The 21,533-nt window shown below is 40.8% G+C and overlaps 1 protein-coding gene across 1 annotated transcript; it reads right to left on the reverse strand.

Moving 5' to 3' along the window:
- Positions 1-968: 968 nt before the first annotated feature.
- On the reverse strand, positions 969-17,059 carry FHL2 (four and a half LIM domains 2; the record flags this gene model as incomplete). The annotated part of the gene is made up of 5 exons (XM_082000083.1): positions 16,886-17,059; positions 7,884-8,058; positions 4,579-4,748; positions 2,641-2,827; positions 969-1,120 (listed from the first exon to the last, which is right to left on the reverse strand). The coding sequence occupies exons 1-5, from the start codon at positions 17,039-17,041 to the stop codon at positions 969-971; spliced, it is 840 nt and encodes a 279-aa protein (XP_081856209.1). The 5' UTR covers positions 17,042-17,059.
- Between the last annotated feature and the right edge of the window lie 4,474 nt (positions 17,060-21,533).

Genomic DNA, 21,533 nt, shown 5'->3' on the forward strand with positions numbered 1-21,533 from the left:
TCAGTATTTTCATACAGTTGTTCAGTTTTACTGATGATTTGCCCACTAATTTCAGTTAGTAGAAGACTGCTGTATCTGCAGGGCCCTTATGAGGATGGTCTAAACGCCACAATTTCATAATGACTGGATGCAAAAAGGGTTGTGTTTGTATGGCTCTTACATTTGTGTTTCTTCAGACTGGGAAAGCATTTTATTTGTAAATATCTAATATGTAAATACAATTAAAGCACAATCACAATTTTGTTTTAAATGATTTTATTTTGAAAAATACAATGTGCAGTGTAATGTCGACTAACTGTAATACTGACACTGTCAATCAGAACTTGTACTTCACGTAATGATCAGCTAGTCATGCAATAAAATATGTACCTGTTATGAAGCGCTCCCACTTCAACTGTTTTATCATTACCTGTTTATGGCACAGCACAAATCCTTGCACATTGAAACACCCTCTACATTCGCAGCCTTTCTACACACTTGACGGCACACACTAGTCACATGGCTCAAGAACACTGAGGCAAGACCACAGCCTTACTGAATTTGAATGGTGTTTGCCATTGATTTCAGTGGGCTGAGGGTTTCACCCTGAATATCCATCTGTGAATGTGTTGTGCGTGGCCATTGTAATCCTTGAACTATATCACTTGCTTTTAACTGGAATATTTACTGTAAGGAAAAAAAAAAAAAAACAAAAAGACTATGTTATGTCAATAACACCCAAATGGTTTTACATCTCAGGTTTTGTGTTAGTTTTGGTTAGCTGCAGAAATCTTAAACACCAATACTGCTACTAGAGATTTTGAAGTTGTTTCCCCTCCAGATTTGGAGAGTCTGAAGCAAAAGGTTAAGTGATGTTAATAGTACAGCGAAACACAGAGTGGCAAAGCTAGTTCCAAACATCCATGTATTTCAGACTATATATTGCAAGCGCAGCTTTCCTCCCCTCTCCCCACTTCTTATTTTGAGCTTTAAATATCCTTCCCACACTCAGGGCAAAGGATGTCATCCCTTTCTGTGAGGAAGCCACGACCCACTAATGAGAGAGAACACTTCTTGCAGTTAAAGCAATCATTATGCCACTGCCGTTCTTCAAAGGAGATGTACTTGGTTCCTCCGAGTCCTGTTTGAAAACCAAAAGCATTCTGTTACAAGAAAGGAATAGCACTTCAGCCCTCCAGTGATGCTGTTTCAGACTCCCCTCATGGATTGCTATGGAGATCCAACATTAGTAGTAAAAAAATGCTATTGTGACAGGGCTATGTGTTGCTGTGCTAATTTTGCCACCCTTATGCTGTAGCAAGTAATACTTTTCATCCTCAAAATTGTTGCTTTCAGCTAAGTTAGTGAACTAGGCTGTTATCGCTGGTGATAATGCCAGAAATGAACTTTCAAGGGATGGCACTATGATATATAGCAGAAGAAGAGGAAAGCAACTGCCCCTGAACAGAAGTCTGATAGCTTTTACAGGATGTTTTATGGTGTCTGAGCAAGTCAATTTTGTTTTGTAAAAATGCATTTACGTCATTTAAAAAGAAGCCTGACAGGTTATGTCATGACTTGATTCATAGCTTTGAAGGAAGAGTGCCTCAAGAAAAGCAGCAGATTAGCAAACTGAAAAAAAGCATTCAAGAGTTTGAGGTTATGGAGGTTATCATAAGGGCTATTGAAATTGTACAGGAAAAAAAAGAATAGGGACAAATGTCTCTTAGTAGAAATTATCTCTTCCTTAACCTCAGAAATGACAAGCAATTTGAATATGATGCATTGGAATGACTAGCTGGGATTCAGTGAAAAGATCTAGTTAGGCATATCTCTTACCTGACAAGAGGGATTTTTTGTTTTGTTTTGCTTTTAGTAGCAACATTTGAAAAAAAAAAACCCAGCATGTGATAGAAAGGAGCACAATATTCAAATGAGAAATGCCTCTCAGACAAACAGAAAACAGTACCTGTGGTGTTATGCAGTGACTTTTCTAAGAGCTGCGCAATCAAGTATATGTTAGTGAGGGACAGGTGCAAGGGCAGAGCAATAACAAGACAAAAAGGTCCAAATGTAACTCAGATCTGCAGTCTTGGACTGTATGTATCATGCTGTTAAATGCTGATTACTTCATAGAGGAGGTTATATTTTTATGCTAAGTGTTTCACAGTAAAGCTCTAAGCAGTTGCTCCACTAAGTACTTCTGCCCTGGAAAGCAGTATCTAAAAGCCTCGTGGTTTCTTAGTTGCTGTCATGAAAAATCAGAGAAGAAATGCACTGTGCTACAACACGAGGTATAAGCCAGTTAGACACTTTCTGCTGGCAGAGGGACTGTTGTTGCTGAGATCAGTGATCCTGCTGATGAACGCACGTGGAATGACGTCCAGAACATGCATACCCCACTACATGTGTAGCTCTGTAACTGTGTCCACTGTGCTCCATGAAAATGAGGTGAAAAGGAGGAAACTTGAATTTAATGACCTCTTCCTTTTTATTAGGCACTTGAAGGCATCATAAGTATTTAACTTCACGCATCTTGAATTGTATACTGTCTTGAGTCTCTCAAGTTACTCAGAATGAGTTACTGAACCATTTTTACTATTAGAAGCAGTTCACTGAAAAAAAACCCAAATTTAAAGGCACTGGCCATGAGAGACCTACCACTGATGGGGTTTGTGCATCCAGCGCACTTTTTGGCATAGAGGTTGCAGAAGCAGCTCAGGCAGTATGCAAACTCATCCCTGGAGGTAAAGCGTTGTCCAGACAACTGCTTCTTGCATCCAGTACAAACGAAGCACTCCTTATGCCACGGCTGCTCCCGGTAGGTAACGCCTCCTGTAGTGATAGCCTGTTTTATGGGAAGTAAGACAGAAAGTGTTTTCTTGAGCTTGGCAGGTTTGTATCTTGATTCAGTAGAGAGGAAGGGTGATGAGGTTTTTGTGGGTGGGAGGAGGGAAAGTAAGGCAGCAAAATCATCATTTTGGCTGGAGTTGACCTTGAGAAAAGCATGCAAGTGATTTATTAAAATTTCCTAATTTGTACAAAGAAGCCCCATAATAAAAGTACTTTATTGTCCACATACTGTATAATCTCACTCTCAATTGTCCACTTTGTTTTTAAAGCTAGTCTTTGTATGTCGCTTTTCATACGCGTGTGCTAGGACTCGTCTCATCTCTGTTCCTTCACCTGTCCCATTCTTCATAGGGAAGGAACTACCTTATGTGCATCAACTTCCCTGTTAACTTTCCTTGGCAAAGACTGTTTTATTTTAAATTTTAGCTGAAGTCTTTGCTTTCTGCTTCTCTGGACTTTGTCTGAGGTTTTTCTCTTACAATAAGTTATTGCCTACAAAACCAGCTCCCCTGATGTTAGACAAACTGAACTTTTTTGATCTTAAAAAATTGGGAAGTTTAATTTTTCTTTCTTTCTTCCCTAAAGGAAGATTCCCTGGGAATCAGGCTTGTATGTGATCACAGAATCATAGAATGGTTTGGGTTGGAAGGGACCTTTCAAGGCCATCTAGTCCAACCCCCCTGCCATGAGCAGAGACATCTTCAGCTACAGCAGGTTGCTCAGAGCCCCATCCAGCCTGACCTTGAATGTTGCCAGGGATGGGGCATCTACCACCTCTGTGGGCAACCTGGGCCAGTATTTCACAACCCTTGTTGTGAAAATCTACCCTTGTTTTAGTTTAAAACCAGCACCCCTTGTCCTATCGCAACAGGCTCTGCTAAAAAGTCTAAAAATTTAGCCTTTACCTGTTTTGCTTGTGTAGCAGAAAAGATGCAGTCATTTCTGGCCAGCTGGTATGTCTGACCAGACTGCACCTTTGCTTGACTGGAAGGGCAAATGAGCAGGTAGCACACATGGAAGAAAGTCTGGGTAGTGTGGGCACTGGTGGTGGCTGGAAGTAGGCAGAGGGTAAAGGGAGACAAAGAGGAAACAGTGGCAGTGGAAAAGGGGATTTACTGCACCTATAGCCATAGTTTTGATTGTCTTTGCCTATGCATATATCCATAGGAAACTGGGATTTGTTAGTTTCTTAAGCGATGAGACAATTCTTTTTAGGAAAGAATTCTAACATTCTTATCAGTGTCTGCGTATAGAATTTAGGAAATTCGCAAATGAAAGGTCCTTAGCCTAGAAAGTTGTACTTCTGGGCGTATTGAGTTTACTAGTGTTTATTTCAGGAACAGCATTTGCTCTGTGTAAAGCTTATCTCTCTGTCTTGAACTTCATTAGAATATTAAAAAATTATCAGTGTTAGCTCATCTTCCTTCCAGTTGAAACGTTTAGGTACATGATATATGACAGGTTATATTGGAATGAGGTTATTCCACTGCAGACTTTTTGTTGTGTTTTGTCTTCTCTGTATGCTTTCTGTACAAAGGGATCTTTAACCCTGAGTAAGGGAATTCTTATTTTAGTAAATGCTGTGCCTGATGCAGGATGGGAACCGAAATTATATCATCTCTTAAAATCAGTTGATTCTGAATCTTTTGTCATGCATAGAAGAATTAAGATATTCTACCTACTTGGATGTAAAATGGGACGGACTTCAATCCCTTAGGTTTTAGGTAAGTAAAATAAGAGCACTACCTTCTTGCACTGGACGCACTGCATGGCAAACTGCTTTTCATAGCAGGGTACGCAAAAGTTTTGATTGTCCTTGGGGATGAAACTCTTTGTCCCAATAGGCTGTTGGCAGCGGTAGCAGATAAAGCAGGTCTCGTGCCAGCTGTTTCCCTTGTACTCCATCTTCCGAGTACCTGTAATGAGACCAGAGCGTCAACTCAACTTCTTCTGCCCGAGAGGGATGCAGTTTGTAGCTCTTGTTTGCCTGACAGCTGGCTATGGGTCAATAAGCAGTGCAGCTATGAGCTAGAGGCTATTTTGTGTTCCTACCAGCTTTCCATGGTATTGAGTACCATTTTAAGTTTCTGGAGAGTGAGTGGTTCTTCTCCTCCCATAAAGAAGAGGAACATTTACTGCGAGTAATGAAGGCTTAGGACACCTTTTTGTGGTGTTATTAGTTAATAATGAATTCTTATGCACAGGAAGATTCTGGGGAATCGACAAGACACCAGTAAAAGCTGCTGCTAGTGCTGAGTGAAGGTAAGGCCATTCCTCATTAAAGTTTGACTTTGTTCATTCCAAGTCCCTCTTGTTTCTTTTTCAGACAGCTGCAAGATACCTGGTTAATTCCTGGCAAGCTTCTTGCCTCCCTTTCCCAATAACGTATAGTCACTGTCTGAGACAAAGGATTATTTCATATCTGCTCTGAGGCCTTGTTCCAGTCCTCACTGAGGTCCGCTATAAATTTGCAATGGTTTCCAGCTCTGCAACACCTATCCTAAATGTTTTTCTGTCTCTCGAAACTTTCAGTAAGAAAGAAGCTTTCTCTCTGTCTTCAGTTGTATATAAACCATGGTTGCAATGCGAAAGGAAAACCTTTAAACGATCCTTTACTGAAAAGCAGAAAAGTGGTATGGTAGTTCGGGGCTAAATGTACTTGTCTAGAATGAAGTTTTATTTTGCAGATTCAGTCCACTCTATGACAGGTGGACTCTGAGCCCTTCCAGGAAATTGGAGATGCCCTATTATATGGACAAATTTCTTTGCACACTGTATAATTTCCTATATACCGACTTGAGTCGGAATATTTGATACTGGCCAGAAGGGAAAACAAACAAATGATGCTCCTACAGTTCTGCATTATTCTTGAAGCCTGTAGCAGCAAACGTGATGTCAAGTGCTTGGAAGACTGACAGGCTGATCGTGTTGGCTAATGATGAAGAACCACACTAACTCCTTTGATGCCAACTCTTCCCACCCCCAATACTGCAGGGTGAAGTTTTGCCATTTTTCCTTTCTCAAGCATTAATTCCTCTTTGTTTACTAGTTGCATATTCTTCTTCTTTTTCTTTTTTGGTGTCATTAAATTCTGCCCAGAGGCATACTTGTTTGGTTTTTTTGTTTTTCAAAGAATTGACTTGCAGGAGTGTAGTAGGTGAACTGCTAATCATCTTTCTGCCCGATTCCTACATGCTTGAATATTTCTGATCCATTTTATTAACGGACACCTTTTAAGAACTATGCCCTCTCTGTGCTGGTAATTTTCTATATCATACAAAGGAGAAAATAAATCAGTCCTTGAAGGAATGATGTTCTAGAAAAAGGAGATGTGGAAAATTTTTTCTGAATAGTCTAGAATTTTATTTTCACATTTTTAGCTGTTGTCTCTTTGGGATTGTGTTGTCACTGAAACTCAAGGCAGGGAGATCCCTGTTTGTTAGCTGCTGGACTGAAGTTGGTGGGGGTTTAGTTTGCGGAAGGACTGAAAGATCAAGCTTGTAATTACTTTAGTATTTAATGGGCATGTCATGATTATGCTTTATTAAATCTAAATTGTACATTTAGTGAAGCAAGCAAAAGGGAAGTGTAACATTAACAGTCTCCATAAAGGGTATCCAACCACTTGCTGGTTCTTTCAAAATTAATTATGCTTCAGTTGGTGATCATAGTGCTCTGGTGTAGCTCCTGTACTAACATGGTCCTTTCCAACACAAAGATTCTATGACTCTATGGCATGCTAAGTGGAAAATACGTGCTGGGTGTACTGTTCTCTGAACGTGGTGACATCACAGCTATCTTGAGTAAGCAGCTAAAGACCAGTTGGTGGTTGTAAAGCTTCATAAAAATTGATTTATTCTGTTTCAGATTTTAAGAGAAGAAGGAATTCTCTGGGTCGCTGAATCCAGCATCCATTACTACTTATCAATCTATAGCTGGCATAACGGGCAAAGAGAGATCCATTCGGCAAATAATCTCACTGATCATGGGGGTGAATTTGATGAATAAGCTTAAAACTATACATATATATGTAGTTCCAGCTTTAAAACTAGCACTGGTTTTTCCCAAACACGTCAGTTGTTAGTGCTGTATCGGTACAAACAGCTGCACATGGAATAACAGGAGACGCCTTAACTCAATCATGAATGATGACAGGGCCATCTGCTTTTAAAAATCATTGTTGCTTCTATTTATTCATCCTATTTCATCATCAAGCCCTCATTTTTACCTTTTAGGTGCACCATGTTGTAGTTTTCAGCATTTGTCTAAAATGACCAATATCAGAACCAGCCAAGGAAAAATTTTACTGGAAAAGGGAACTAGTAATCATTATGGAGCATGTACGTGGATTCTTCAAATTGCTTTTTAATATTTTATTTCTGGATAAATATTCCTTCCACTGTAAGCCCTCAAATCATCACAGAATGCTACAGTATTTACATGAGCAGATGAGGTTTTAGCAATCTATTACTATAAACTGGTATTTCATGTTGAAAAAGGAAATAGCTCTTTCCTGTTTCTTCATATGTTTGTGCTCAGGAAAGACCTTAGAGGCACTTTGACCAATTTGTCATTTTTACGGGAGAAGATAAATTTCGAGTAATTACATGAAAAGCTAAATTGTGAATTAAGCAAGCAGTTAAATTTGCAAGCTGCTTCTGATCTTCAAGCAGTGGAAGCCAATCAAGACAAATAAGGGCAAAGTTGGGATTGGACAGAAAGCTGAGTTTTAGTTGTCCAGCCATCAAAAGCCTTTTAACGAATACTGCTGTAGAAAATTATAAATCCCACTAAAAAAATGCTAAATGAAATAAAAGTACTAATTTTCAAGAGTAGTCTGCTTCATGTGAATAACAGTTCTACCATGATCCATATTATGAAGGTTATATGTTCTGGTCATGTAAATGACTTAGAATGAACCATCAACTGTATTTTACAAAGTTCACCATGACTTAGCAGAGGTAGTCAAAAACATTTGTCACAAATGTTGTTGAGTTTGGGCTTGATACTTAGCCTAATCTTTTCTTAGTCCAAAAAGTGAGCATCCTAACCTGGCATAATAGTCTTCTTGCACTCATTACATTTGGAAGAGTATTCGTTGGAGTAGCAATCAGTACAAAGTAGATGTTCCTCTTTTGCAGCAAAAGGTTTGTCCACCAATGAATTCTTGCACTGGAAGCAGTGGAAGCAGGTTTCATGCCAGTGGCGGTCCTTGTAAGACAGATCCTGTAGAAATCCAAAACGACAGAGTAAGCAGAATGAGTAGTTTGGACAACTGGAAGCTCAGAGAATGCAAACACGTCCAAATCTGAACCCCAGCCAGGAGCTGAGGCTAATTCTCACAGCTTGAGAAAACAAAATGTTCTGATGAAGGTGAACTTATTTTGCTATGATAACCAAGAACAGCTCATGACAGCTATCGACCCTTTTCCAGTTCAAAGTAACCTTCATTTTTCAGATGTGGCAGAGGAATAACCAGTTTCATTTAGGTATTTCCTTTGAGAAAAAAGCCCCTTTTCTGAGACAGATTAAAACTTGTTAACCTTATAGGTATAATAGACTTCCCCTATTTGTCTTAACTATTACTGATTTCTAGGTCATTTCGTAGCTGTTCACTCCTGGACAGAAATCCTCTTTCCAATTACTTTCTGGTATTTATTCAGTTCAACAGATTTACACCAAGGGTGGAATTGGTCTGATCTCTGCTCCTTTTTTTTCACTGCAACAAATTTTTACCAACTCTTGGTTTACCTATGTTTCAAACATGGATCAGACTGAAAGATGAGAGACCACGTTGTACCTGCAGCCAGTCATCCAGAACACTCCAGCCAAGAGATTAGCATGGCCACCAAAGTATTTAAAATACTCTCCTCAGCAGTACTTTTATTACTTAAAAAACGCAGTCCTTCTAAAAATTGTGACCTAAAGGGATGGCCTGTGCCTTTTAAAATTTAAGCTAAGGTGACCTAATCATGTAACACTTGAACAGTGTCTTTGGACTTCAAACACAATGGAGCTTAGAGCATTACAAGAAAAGTTGTCTACCCTAAAATATTTAAGCTTCGGTTTGAGGTGGGAGTGTGGGGGGCTAGTATTGTCATGAATGGGGAGTATAAAAATTCAGCAGAAATAACTTCTCAGGTTCTAGCTCAAGATCCATTATGTATTAATTACAGGCACTGGATTAATATGGTTAACTGAGGGAAAAGAATGAGTTGTAGAATATCAGATTTTTTAATTGTGTGAATGGAAGCATCACAAAGTGTTCAAACATAATCTGGCCTAAGATGCTGTATTTTGGCAAGTACAGTCACAGGTAACTCTAAATATGCAATCTTAGCCCAGAGAAAATAAAAAATATTGTAGTTAAACTATTTAAAATATTATAAAATATAAAAAATATTTAGGTTAACCAAAAATAACAGCACATGATGTCTGCAGCAGCCTTGTTCTCATGAATAGCTAACAGGAACCACTGACACAGTTTCACCTAGCTCAGCTGATATGTGGTAACTGGTTAAACTACAGTAACTTCAGTCAGAATTTGACCATGCAATTAAGAATTTGTTTGGAGATCTGTGCTAAGGTGGGTAGCACTAAATTTCTTAAATCACTGTGAGTGACAATTGGTACCCAGTGTGTCTGCTACCTCTGAGATTGCACTCTGTGATAGGATATTTAAGACTTTACAACTTTCAGACAGTTGTTTATTCAGCTTGTCTATTCATTTAAGCTAACTCCTTTTGAAACAAGACAGATTTCTGACTGTAAAATTTCAATCTTTTCTAATAGTAAAATGAAAAAGTCTTCTTTGGAAGTTATTCACATTTTTTTCTCTTTAAATGAAGTTGAATAGCCTAAATATGATCTCAGAGGGTAATAATATTTTCAACAGAAAAATACAACATACAGACAACAGAGTTTTCCAAAATGTGAAATTTGCCTGCTAAAAAGTAGAATGACAACATATCTGGTTTTCTTTCTCTTGCAAGAAGATATATTCAATTTTTTTTTCCACTTGCTGCCTTTCTCCTCTTTTTGCAGTATTCTGCAAGCTATTTTTTATCTCCAAAATTCATGTGCTGTTATCTGCTTTTGTTCTGCCTTATTTTATTACTAAAATTATACCCAGGAGAAGGTGCATGCCTTTCAGAAGAGGAGTAATGAAGACAAGGATTAGGTGTCAATGATGAAAGGTTTGATCCTTGAGTCAGTTATCATGGCAGATTGTAGACAGTAGCTGGGTAGGTGAAAATAGCAGATATTTCATCACGGCAAAGTGATGAAGTGTAACTACAACCCAAAGTACTCAAGATACAGACTGACTTGAATAATCTTTAGCTACCTTGGATGATCATAACAGATGTTGTCATTAAATGTAGAGGGAGTCTAAGATGTCTGGCTTTGACGTGCCTACAGCAGAATATTAGACTGATGGAATGGATATTGCTTTCTCTCCCTGACTCTGCCACATCCGAAGCAAGGACTTCAAAGGTACTGATGAAACGATTTCTGCATCATGATTTGTTCTTAGGTCAGTGTAATAAAGTCACTGAAAATGAGGTTTGGTCTACTTCAGTGTGATGCTTATCTAATTGGAGCCTTTGGCGTGTACACAAGCTGTGGATGTATTGATCTGGACCAGATTCTACACTGGCGAAGTTGCATGTGCAAAACTGGCTTCAAGCTTGTCTGACTGTCAGGCTGGTCCTTAGTTAAGCTGAAAGAGCATTAGGTTTACTCCAGGCACGTGAGCTCTAGGTTATGCTAGCTGATTGTAACCCAAATAACTCTGTTCCAGCAGAAGGTGCAGGTGATATACAACTAATTCCTGTTTATTGCATGGATTTTCAGGAGGAACTAATAAAGAAGATTACTATTGTGGACTCAGAACTGGAGTGTATCCTTAAGATATTGGTGAGCATGACTTCTCAGCCACTTTATGCAGCTTGAAGGAAATGAGTGCAGCCTCCTATGTTGCCTAAAAGCAATATAGGGAATGACTCCTCTTGCCATTGATCTGCACATCTGTCTATGCAAACTGACAGCCACATGCTCTTGTTAGATAAAGCACACATAAGCACAGATAAGAGACTTGTTAGATAAAGCACAGACAAGAGACTGAAGAATTACTGTAGATTGACAAGTGGAACGGTGTTTACATATATAGAGATGCATACACACAGATGCTCATGGACATGGTCTCTCCTCTACAAGTGTTTTGCAGCTGAAGTGCAGAGAGCGGCAGACCAGATACAGATGTGCTACTAGTGAAAAGACAAGGGGAGGAGAGTAATGCTTGTCTCTGCAGGCTGCAATAAATCCTGCAGCAGAATTTGCAGGGAGAAAGATTTAACACTTCTTTCAGTTACATTCCTTCACAGAATCACAGAATCATTAAGGCTGGAAAAGACCTTTAAGATCATCAAGTCCAACTGTTAATCCAACACCACCGTGCCCACTAAACCATGTCCCCAAGTGCCATGTCTGCACGTTTTTTGGACACTTCCAGTGATGGTGACTCCACTATCTTCCTGGGCAGCCTGTGCCAATGCCTGACCACTCTCTCAGTAAAGAAATTTTCCCTAATATCCAGTCTAAACCTCCTCTGGTGCAACTTGAGGCCATTTCCTCTTGTCCTATTGCTTGTTACTTGGGAGAAGAGACCAACACCCATCTCGCCACAACCCCCTTTCAGGTAGTTGTAGAGAGCGATAAGGTCTCCCCTCAGCCTCCTCTTCTCCAGACTGAACAACCCCCGTTCCCTCAGCTGCTCCGCATAAGACTTGTGCTCCAGACCCCTCAGCAGCTTTGTTGCCCTTCTCTGGACACGCTCCAGCACCTCAACGTCCTTCTTGTAGCGAGGGGCCCAAAAGTGAACACAAGATTGGAGGTGCGGCCTCACCAGTGCCGAGTACAGGGGCATGATCACTTCCCTACTCCTGCTGGCCACACTATTTCTGATACAGGCCAGGACGCTGTTGGCCTTCTTGGCCACCTGGGCACACTCTGCTGGCTCATGTTCAGCCGGCTGTCAACCAGCACCCCCAGGTCCCTTTCCGCTGGGCAGCTCTCCAGCCACTCCTCCCCAAGCCTGTAGTGTTGCATGGGGTTGTTGTGACCCAAGTGCAGGACCCGGCACTTGGCCGTGTTAAACCTCATGCAATTGACCTCTGCCCATCGATCCAGCCTGTCCAGATCCCTCTGCAGAGCCTTCCTTCCCTCCAGCAGATCAACACTCCCACTCAACTTGGTGTGGTCTGCAAACTTACTTACTGCGGGAGCACTTGATCTCCTCATCCAGGTCATTGATAAAGATATTGAACAAGACCGGCCCCAGTACTGAGCCCTAGGCAACACCACTTGTGACCGGCCGCCAACTCGTTTTAACTCTGTTAAATTTCTGAACATGGAAAATAATCTTTCCCTCATCTGGTTTCATTTGAAGACAAAAAATAACCAAATTAACATCCCCTGAAACTACTCAAATTTTAATGGGTGTTTTTCTCAGCCTGATCTGAGAATCGACCTCAGCTGAAAATTTCAGCTCAGCATTCCTTGGGACAACCAAACAAATGATGGATGTTTCTCAAACAGATGTCAGAGAGTGGGCCAAGTGGAGATCCTTTGTACACACTCAGATAGCTGTAAGAATATGGTACAAGCAAAACTTAATGCAGATCCTGTTTGTATCCAAAACTTTTTAGAGTTATCCCATGCAAAATAAGTTTGAAACTTACGTTTTTGAAAAGCCATTACGTGTTTTTCAAGCAATTTTGTTTTTACTTATTTTCATGATGTCATCTCCAAAGAAAACTTGTCAAGATAACTGTTTTCAACATTGGCAAGATCATGTTTTATAGCTCCTCTATAGTTCTGTGTATTTTTGGTCCAGCATGGTTTATTTGGCCTCTAGGGTAGGACTGCAGATTACCTTTTTTTTAAAATCAGAAATGTTGTGATTTTTTTTAAACTAGAAGAGCCCCAAGACTGGAGTTACCAGGTAACTGGGATAAGCATAGACACCTCATATCCTGCAACTATACTGTCTTCTACTCTGGCTTTTTAAGTCTAAGCAAACTTAAGCCATTATGGATTACCTTTTCTCCTGAACTGGCTTTCAACAGGAACCCAACAGGAAGAAAGAGATTAGAGAGTTTATTACCAGAAGAGTAACTGTATATGTTTGTTCATGAATGAAGACTACATCAGACTTTTTTGCTTGCCTCAGCACTCTTTTCAGAAGGTTGAGCAGAGGAAATGGGGTATGCCAACATAATGCTGTACAGATTTTAGCCATGCACACCCTGTAGCAAAACACTTAAGTATGTTAGACTGGCACATACCTATCTAAAGCATGTTTAGGTAAGGTAAAAACACATGATATTGTGCTGAATCCAGCCCTTTAGGGATATGAGAAGAGATGAGGGTATCTGTCTCTTTTACCATTCCACTTCACAAGAACTAGTCTGATATTCAGTAATGCACTGAAAAACTGTTGCAACTCAGGACAGGGTTTAAACATTAAAAATCAGAAAAGCAAATATTTTCCTTCTTCCTGATCCACATTACTGGAGGCTTTATTTTTTGTTTAACTTATGTGTAAGACCCACCCTTTTGATTCATTTTTGGCCTGTGTGCTGACACCATAGCTTTATCTCACAATCCGCTTTTAATATCATTCTCATGTTTTGCAGAGAGAGTTTTCAGCCCCTCCTGCCTTGCCAAGACCAACTCGTGGACCGCATTAAACACTGGATTACTGTAGGCATTTCCTGTATTTGTGATGGTTTCTGTGCCATTGGGCCTGCAAGGAAACTATTAAAAAAGCTAAAACCAACCAAAAGTCACACTTCAGCAATTAAGCAAATGAGAACATAATGGACGGATTTCTGGAAAGAAGCATGAAAATGTAGGTGTGGTGAGGGTTCACCAGCAACACAGGCGATGAAATGCCAATTCTTTTCAGAAGGAGTACATTTCTACTAGAACCTGTTGGCATATGGATAGTGCCCCATACTGCGAGAGAAATGGCATGGTGTTTTTCTCCTGCCTGCCAGTGCCTCCTGCCATTCAGTATATGAAGCTTTTAATCTGTCTGTGAAAGTTTCATAAACATCAGCTAGAATTTTTTATGGCCGATGAAAAGGCCTAAGCCCCAAGTGTTGTTCAAGCACTTTTGTCATTCAGGGTCTTTGTGGTGGGGGGAAAAAAAGCGTTTAAAATAAAGAACAAAGTAGTTATTACTCAGTTACGTTCAGTTACCCGTAAATTGCCATGGAAAGATAGAAAGATGGTGAAGCAACTTCTTCCCTGATTCGAATTCAAAGAAAGCTTCTCTTCACAATAGTTGTCTTTTGGGCTCTCTGTGCTGCAGCTACAAGACGAGGTGAAAAGCCTGGCATCAGTTTGATCCTCCCAGAGCCCAGCACTGTCAAAGTTGGAGCATTACCAGTTTCTGAGCAGGCTTAAGTTTGACTCCGGTGAGTCGATGCTACGCACCAGTGCCGATACGCTACGCTCGCGTCAGAGACAGAGCGCTGGCTGTCCTCTTGCCAACGGCAGTTTTACTTTGGTGTAACCTTTTCAGCTATGGGAGGGTTGCTTTTAATTGGGAGGGCCGGTAGGAGGGAAATTAAGAGCATCTCAATGGCAGCTGGGTTCTCAGCTCAGCTCTCCTCAGTGTAGAGAAACAGCAGTAGCCAAGAAGGGACTTGAAAAGGAGGATCTGAGGTGAGAGCTACATGGTGGAGCTTTTCAGGTTGCAATGTTGACGTGAGGGTGGGTGCCCCTGCCAGATGCAGAGGCCTGGATGTGACCCTTTCTGGTAACGCTGTCACTCCATTAGGTTTTAGTTCCACATTTTACAGCTGCATAAATACTATGTCAGAACATACAAATAAATATGGAGTCCATTTTGTACATGCAGTCAACATATTGGTTTTATTCCCAAACGCAGCACGCTTTATCTTCTTTGCTCAAGGAAAAATGCAAATGCAATGTGTAAAAAGATATACAGAAAAATACATAGATACATGTTGGTATATTTCTTATGTATTTATATACCTATGTATATATATAGTTTAATGAGGAGCAGAAACATGGATTTTTGTGACTTTGTGTTCCATGGTTTAATTATGATCAGTCATACAGTGCACAAACTTTGACTGAAACTTATCTTGTGGCTGAGGCACACTCAAATGTATTGTCTAACATTTATTACCGTCATTGAAAAACTACTCTAGTTTTCCTCTCTGTGGGAACAGGGTCTCTTTTTCTACCCAACCACATGTTTTTTCAGAAAACTTGTAGGGATTTCAGTTTGCAACTTCTATACATCTGTCAGATTTTGATTAAAATTGGTCAACAGGCTCAAAAGCTGCAGCATAAAGCATGGACAGGCACAAACAACAGAAGAGGACACATTTGTTTCTGGGACACTGTATAGTTCTTTAAGAAATCTTTATTTACTATCTTATAGTTGTGTTTTCTACATATAGTTCTGGTTCTTTACGTACATAAAACATTCTTATACTGCAGATAATTAAGGGGCTTTTTTTCCTATCTGCTATTAGAGTGGGTACAGAAAGAGCAGTATATCGGATAACACCCACACTCCCTAAATCCATAAATCTGGGTTGAGAAGTTCAGCCTGATTAATTCCTGAATACTTCATCCGAGATTTGTTGAAGCCGATCCAAGTTTTTAAATTCTTGAATATCAACACATGGAAATATCTTCTCAGGGGATTAGGAAGAGACCTTAAAACAAAAGCACATTCTGGAATGGGGCAGAAATATTTTGCTTTTTCAGGTCAGGCCAGCTGTATCTCTTTTCTAATCTGAATATTTATGAGCTGTAGGAAAGCTGGCAGTTTTATACCCTCTTACAGACTATTGCCAGTTGCTGGTCATTATGGTGAAACCTTCTCACCTTTTTAAGGCTTCTGAAAGGGATTCTCCTACTGATTTGCCAATAGGGTGGGATAGATGAGTTTGGAAGATATGAGACATTTATTTTTCCCAATCTGAGTAAGCATATATTTTTATATCTCTGAACTAATGATAGAGTGGTAGCACCAGTAATAGGGACTAATCGGTGCTTCTAGAGGTATGGATCAGCAGTGCAGGAAATAAAACATCAGACTTTCTCATAACAGTCAAGAATCCTGTGGCCATGCAATGGAAATCGCTGTTCTAGTACAAACTCACTCTGTCAAGTGAAACTCTTGGCCAGCTTTGAGCAACTTTGAACAATTTCGTGCAAGAAGGTTGTATATTGGATGAAGTCTGTCTGCAGCAGTCCAACAGACACTTCAGTGGATGGCTCAAATATCATCTGTCTTCCTTTAGTCAAACTGGCATGCACTCCAGTTGTTTTGCTTAATTTAAAAGAAATGCAGGTGGTTACACGTTATTTGTATCAGGTGGGTGTTTCCATGTGGTGCAGCAGTGCACAGCTCAAGCAAGCAAGGCCTCTGCTCTTTCCTTTGCAACTTGTAGTTAGAATCCATTATGACAATCCTGTATGTAAAAGGCTAATTATTCTGTGTTCTAACTGACTTATTACTTGGGTCAGCATTAGCCAGATTTTTGTGGTTCATGAGTTGGCAACTTTTCTTGAGCATGTCTTGTCTCTTGAGGACAACTGAGTTGTGGTCACTGCAAAGCCAGCAGTGCCTTACCTGCCTCTCACCCAAAGGTAGGCGAAATCAGCTTCTGCCACCTTTCCAGATCCCAGCTGGCCCCATGGACAGTTGGACTCTGCTAGTGAGTTAGAGAGACTTTCTAACATGAGATCATCAGGTCGCCCTATGCCTTACAGGAAGAAAGGGGTGTTCTTCCATTTCTATTAACATGCCTAGTAAAGAAGGGTTTGCCAAGTGAGGTGGTGAAAAGCAGATACAGGGATCCAGAAAGCATGTTCTCCCACCAAAAGAAACCCTTAGGTAGTTGTTAAGCTGGATTCTTCCAGGTGATAGCACCATGCCTCAGAGCTATGTATCCAGGCTACTCTGTCAAGATTTCTGCAACAAGACAAAAATCTGGCATACCTTGCAGTCGGCGCCAATAGGTTTTTTGCATTCCTCACAGGTGTTGGAATAAAGGTTTTCGTAGCATTTCACACAGTAGGGGCTGTCCTCCCTCAGGATGTACTTCTTACCAAACAGGGACTCTTTGCAGTAGTGGCAGTCAAAGCGTTCAGTCATGTTGGGAACAGGAGTCCAGCTATCCTGTCATGAAGACAGAAGTAGGCACATGTCAGACTGAGCTACACTTGACCCAATCCCCCAAGAAAGGTTTACCAATTCCAGTTTGTCACATTGCACCCCAATTTTATTTCAACTTTCAGTCAGATAAATGAACACAATAGGAAGAAACTTGACTATGAATTTTGCAGTGCTGGGTAATGACAATAGACCATCTACTTTAGCCATTCACTGACCTGTCCTTGACCAGAGCTAGTGTTAGAGACAAGAGAGAGAAGTAATTCCTGAGTCTGAAGAATTCACATGGGATTTGTGAATGGGATTTGACCAATAGGTCCAAAGCAAGAAGCTGTCACTGTAGGGGATGGAGGGAGCCAAGTACATTACGTGGATCAGCCAGCTAATCTTCAGAAGGAGCAACATCTCCTCCATAAGGCAAAACAAAGGTTGCATTGCTGGTAGACTTTAGTCATGCACAGGCTATCGGGCACCACTGCTATGTGCTTCTGCTCCTTCCTTCTCTACATTCTCAGTGAGCCGATGTCTGGCAATCACTGCCCCGCAGTGAGATACCAACCCTTCACCTCTGCTCATGCATGGGACCATGGGCACTGTTAACAGCAGGAGATGTGAGGTCAGATTGTATATCTGATTCTTCTCTGATGCAGTTGAACAAGTTATCCAGCAGCTGTAGCGTACTGGGACATAAATGGGTGCCAGCTGCCCTGGCTCTGGCAAATGTCAAACAATGACTACAGAAGGGGAAAAGCAAGTAGAAGAAACTGTAAATGATGTATCAGCTTGTCTGAATTACGCACAACCACTCCTCAGGTCTTGCTATGTCTTCTGAAGGCACACACAAGCAACAATGACACAAATGCCTTTGATTACTTGCAGGAATGTTCACTATTGCCTGGGACAATTTATTTTGTGTTTCATTGGAGTCATCAGCTTCTTTCTTAACCTGAGGCTTGCTTGGAGGTTACAGCTGGAGCAGGGCATAGCTGCCTCCTTAAGAAGGGGAATTTCCCAGGCGGAAAGCACATTCCACCTGGACTGTATGATCTTCACTGCCTGCCAGGCCTCACCTCCACTTTAAGCCATTTGATCTATAAAGCCTTAAAAGTTCTGGGTACTCATGGCTTAAGTGGCTACCTCTGTCTTTCACACACAAGTGACATTTACTGCAGCTGCAGTCTTTTTGCCAACTTCAGCTCTCAATTTTAAACAAAAAGTTGTTACTTGCTTAGTGTTCTTGGCACAGGTTGCTCAATTCTGGAGTTTGTCCTCTCCTTCTGCTGGTGGGAGTCACCCTCAGGGCATTCTGGAATCCTGAGTTCTCCTCCGGGATTTCAATTTTTATTATTATCTTTTATTCCCCATAGCTGGGGTTCGATTAAGGTTTTAGGACAGTCTGAAAAGGCAAAGTTTGTTTTGATGGTTGGAGAGATTTTCCTTTTTTTTTTTTTTTTTAATGCTTGGTCAACTGCTGAATTGTGTGGTGACTAGCACAGACTAAGGGGCGAGTGCTTTTGTGTGTGAAGTAGGTGAGTGATGGCTCAGCTGCTGGGAAGTCTTTTGATCTCCAAGCAACTACTAAAGAAGAAAGAGGGACAAACTACCGAACCCCAAAATGTTCTTGGAAGAAAAATCCTGACAGCTGGTCACCAGTGCTACTGACGACCCAGAAGGAGTAGTAGTCCAGCTGCTTTGACCCTATAGATGCTCTAGGGACTAATTAACTTTCTTATCCCAAAGGGGAGCTAGGAGTACATTAGGTGGTCCTGGTCCTTAGGCAGCAGAGAGGATTACAGGGACTGATGACAAAAAGACAGAAAGTAAGTTACGCTGGAGAGAGAAATGTAATGACTACCCGAAGTTCCCCCTAGCCCATCTCCAACAGCAGCGGCTAGCAATGGAAGCGTAAGGGAGAACAGGGCTGGTACAGACTGACCTTTCCTTAAAAACTGCTTCCAGCAGCTTAGCCTCCTCTTGAGGCAGAGGTGCAGTCTTTACCACAACGTTTGAAAGGTGATGGTGGATTTATTTTCCCCTCTGTTTTGAGTCTGTTTACACCCCCAACCTACACAACACGTTTGTACTTTCCCATGGAAGAACTAGAGAGACTTCATTTCCTTCAAGGAGTAATTTCAGCAAAATGAATGGAGTCAGACCAGCATGAACAATCATACGATGGAGTCTGAGAGGAGTGATAGCTTTGTCGAAATGGTCTGTATTTAGGACAGAAATCTGTACTTTTTTTTACCAGACTGTATTAGATTTTTTTTCCCAAATGATAGGATTTGGTTGCACAGTTAAAGTGTGCGCAGGAACCATTTATGAACTTGCATTTTTTTAATTTCTTCAGAATTACTTCTTCCTAGCCCTGAATTAGATGTGTGATACCAAAGACTGAAAAATTTCTCTGCAGTCAAGATGTGTAAAAGCAAAAAACACAGAGGGTTTACAGGTTTACAATTCCTTTACAGGTTTATACCAATTCTGTCCTTCATACAAAGCTGCTAAATGTAAAATACAGAAAGGGTTTGTGGCTGGAAGAAGGACTGTTCCCTTAGAGGTGGATGTTCCTGCCTCTTCGTCACGGGAGGTTTCTTCTCGAGTGCTTTTCACAGGAACAGAGGCCAGCATTATTTAATGTACTTATTTAATAATGTATTTAATTATTTATTAATGTAATTAATAATTACTTAATAGACACTGTGACTGTTTTAGAAAGTATCTGGGCACTTGCCTCCCTGTCCTAAGAGGGATCTAGTTTTGTTAAATGTGCTCTAAGATTGTCACAGTGGATTGTTCCCCGCACCCCCAGCAGGGAGAGACAGGCCTGATTCCTGAATCCCAAACAGATTTAGGGGTGAACTCTGCTCCATGAAGACAATGGCAGGGGCAGCTCTGGATGGGGCTGAAGGCACAACTCCAGAGATCTGGGAAATCAAAAGACAAGAGAGGAAAGTTTCCAAGATCTGAATTTTGGATTTAGTTGTGTGAATCTTTTATTCGATCTGGGACCAATTTCAGATCCAATATCTCTTAAAGTTAGCACTTCAGGTTCATGTGGTTTCATTCAGAAAGCTAGAATTCAGGGTGAAGCATCCCAAATTCTAGGCTGTTTAGATCTGGGCCTTGAATTGGATGTCACAATCTACTATGTGATATTTTGAGGATATTTGACATTTTTTTTTTCTTCTCTAGAGAGAATTAAATGTAAAGTAATCACAGGGCCTATCTAATGAAAAATTATCAGCAATGTCAAACAAATCATTTCACTGTTGTTTTACAAACAAGAAGTATGAAATCATACTGAGCAATGTTTTTGCCTGTCACTTTCTACACATGGTCCTTTACATCACCAATCTGTTGGTCCCTGTCATATAAAAAAAATTGTGCTTAGCTTAGTGCAGGCTTTATGTACTGCTCTGGGCTTTAAGAAAAAACCCAAAGACTTTAAGAGTTGTGGATGGACACAAATAGCTATTCAACATCCTTGCCGTTGATCTATTTCTCCCTCTTGTGTTTAACACTTGTTGACTGTAAAGCTTAGTGGGTCAGAGCCTCAATTTTATTACACCTCTTTGTGGTACAACAGGGTCTTTAGTAGTCGCAGTAGTCATTTTATATTCACTCTTTGTCAGGTTGCTCTCAACATTATCATGAAAGAGAAATTGATTTTTCTGCCATACAGTCTCCCTCCTACAACATCAGACATAACAAGTACATCTCCAAAAAGAATAGATTTTTCCATTGCATGCCCAGAAAAGTTGCAGCTTATGCCAAGTGTTAGCACTACCCACATTGTGTCTTCCAGGAAGTAAGAATTGGCACGAAAATTACCAAAAAGTTAGTAGGCTGACTGAAAAACTATGCTGCTTTCTTCTCCTTCTCCTGTTTGCTCAAACAGTCTCATTTTACTAGAGTAATTGTTAAAGTTATCATATCACCTTATAAAAATTAGGGCTCATAATGTCATTAAGAAATCATCTGGTATTCTCCCATCCCATGACACTATTGACTACTGGAAAAGGGGACCAGCTGCCCCAGACCTTGCCTGCTTTTTCAGCTATGGCTGCAAGCCTAATAAGAGATGTTCTGTGCACCTCTTATTTCAGCCCCTCTTAGGGGGAGAGAGAAAGCCAAGGGAAACTGTCTGAAAAATGTAGGAGTTGTTTAGTTTATTCGGTGAAGTGAAGCTCTGATCTCTTCTTGTAACAGCGTCTGGAGACACAGAATTAAGCCCCTGTAGATGCCAAAGGGGGACTTGCTATTGACCTCAGTTAGGTCAATAGGCTGGGGCTCTCCCTGATCCCCTGGGGCAGGTTGTTCTGCTAGCCCCGCGCGCAGGAAATAAAAGGTCTTCAGAGACACCCATCTTCATCCAAGATGGACACACACTTCTCCCACCTGATTTCTTTCCAGAAGAACCGTGCACATGGAGAATTTTCTCTCTGTTTATTTTCCTTCCCCTGAGAAAGGA

Source organism: Phaethon aethereus (genome assembly GCF_964289735.1).
Source record: "Phaethon aethereus genome assembly, chromosome: 1".
NCBI lineage: Eukaryota > Metazoa > Chordata > Aves > Phaethontiformes > Phaethontidae > Phaethon > Phaethon aethereus.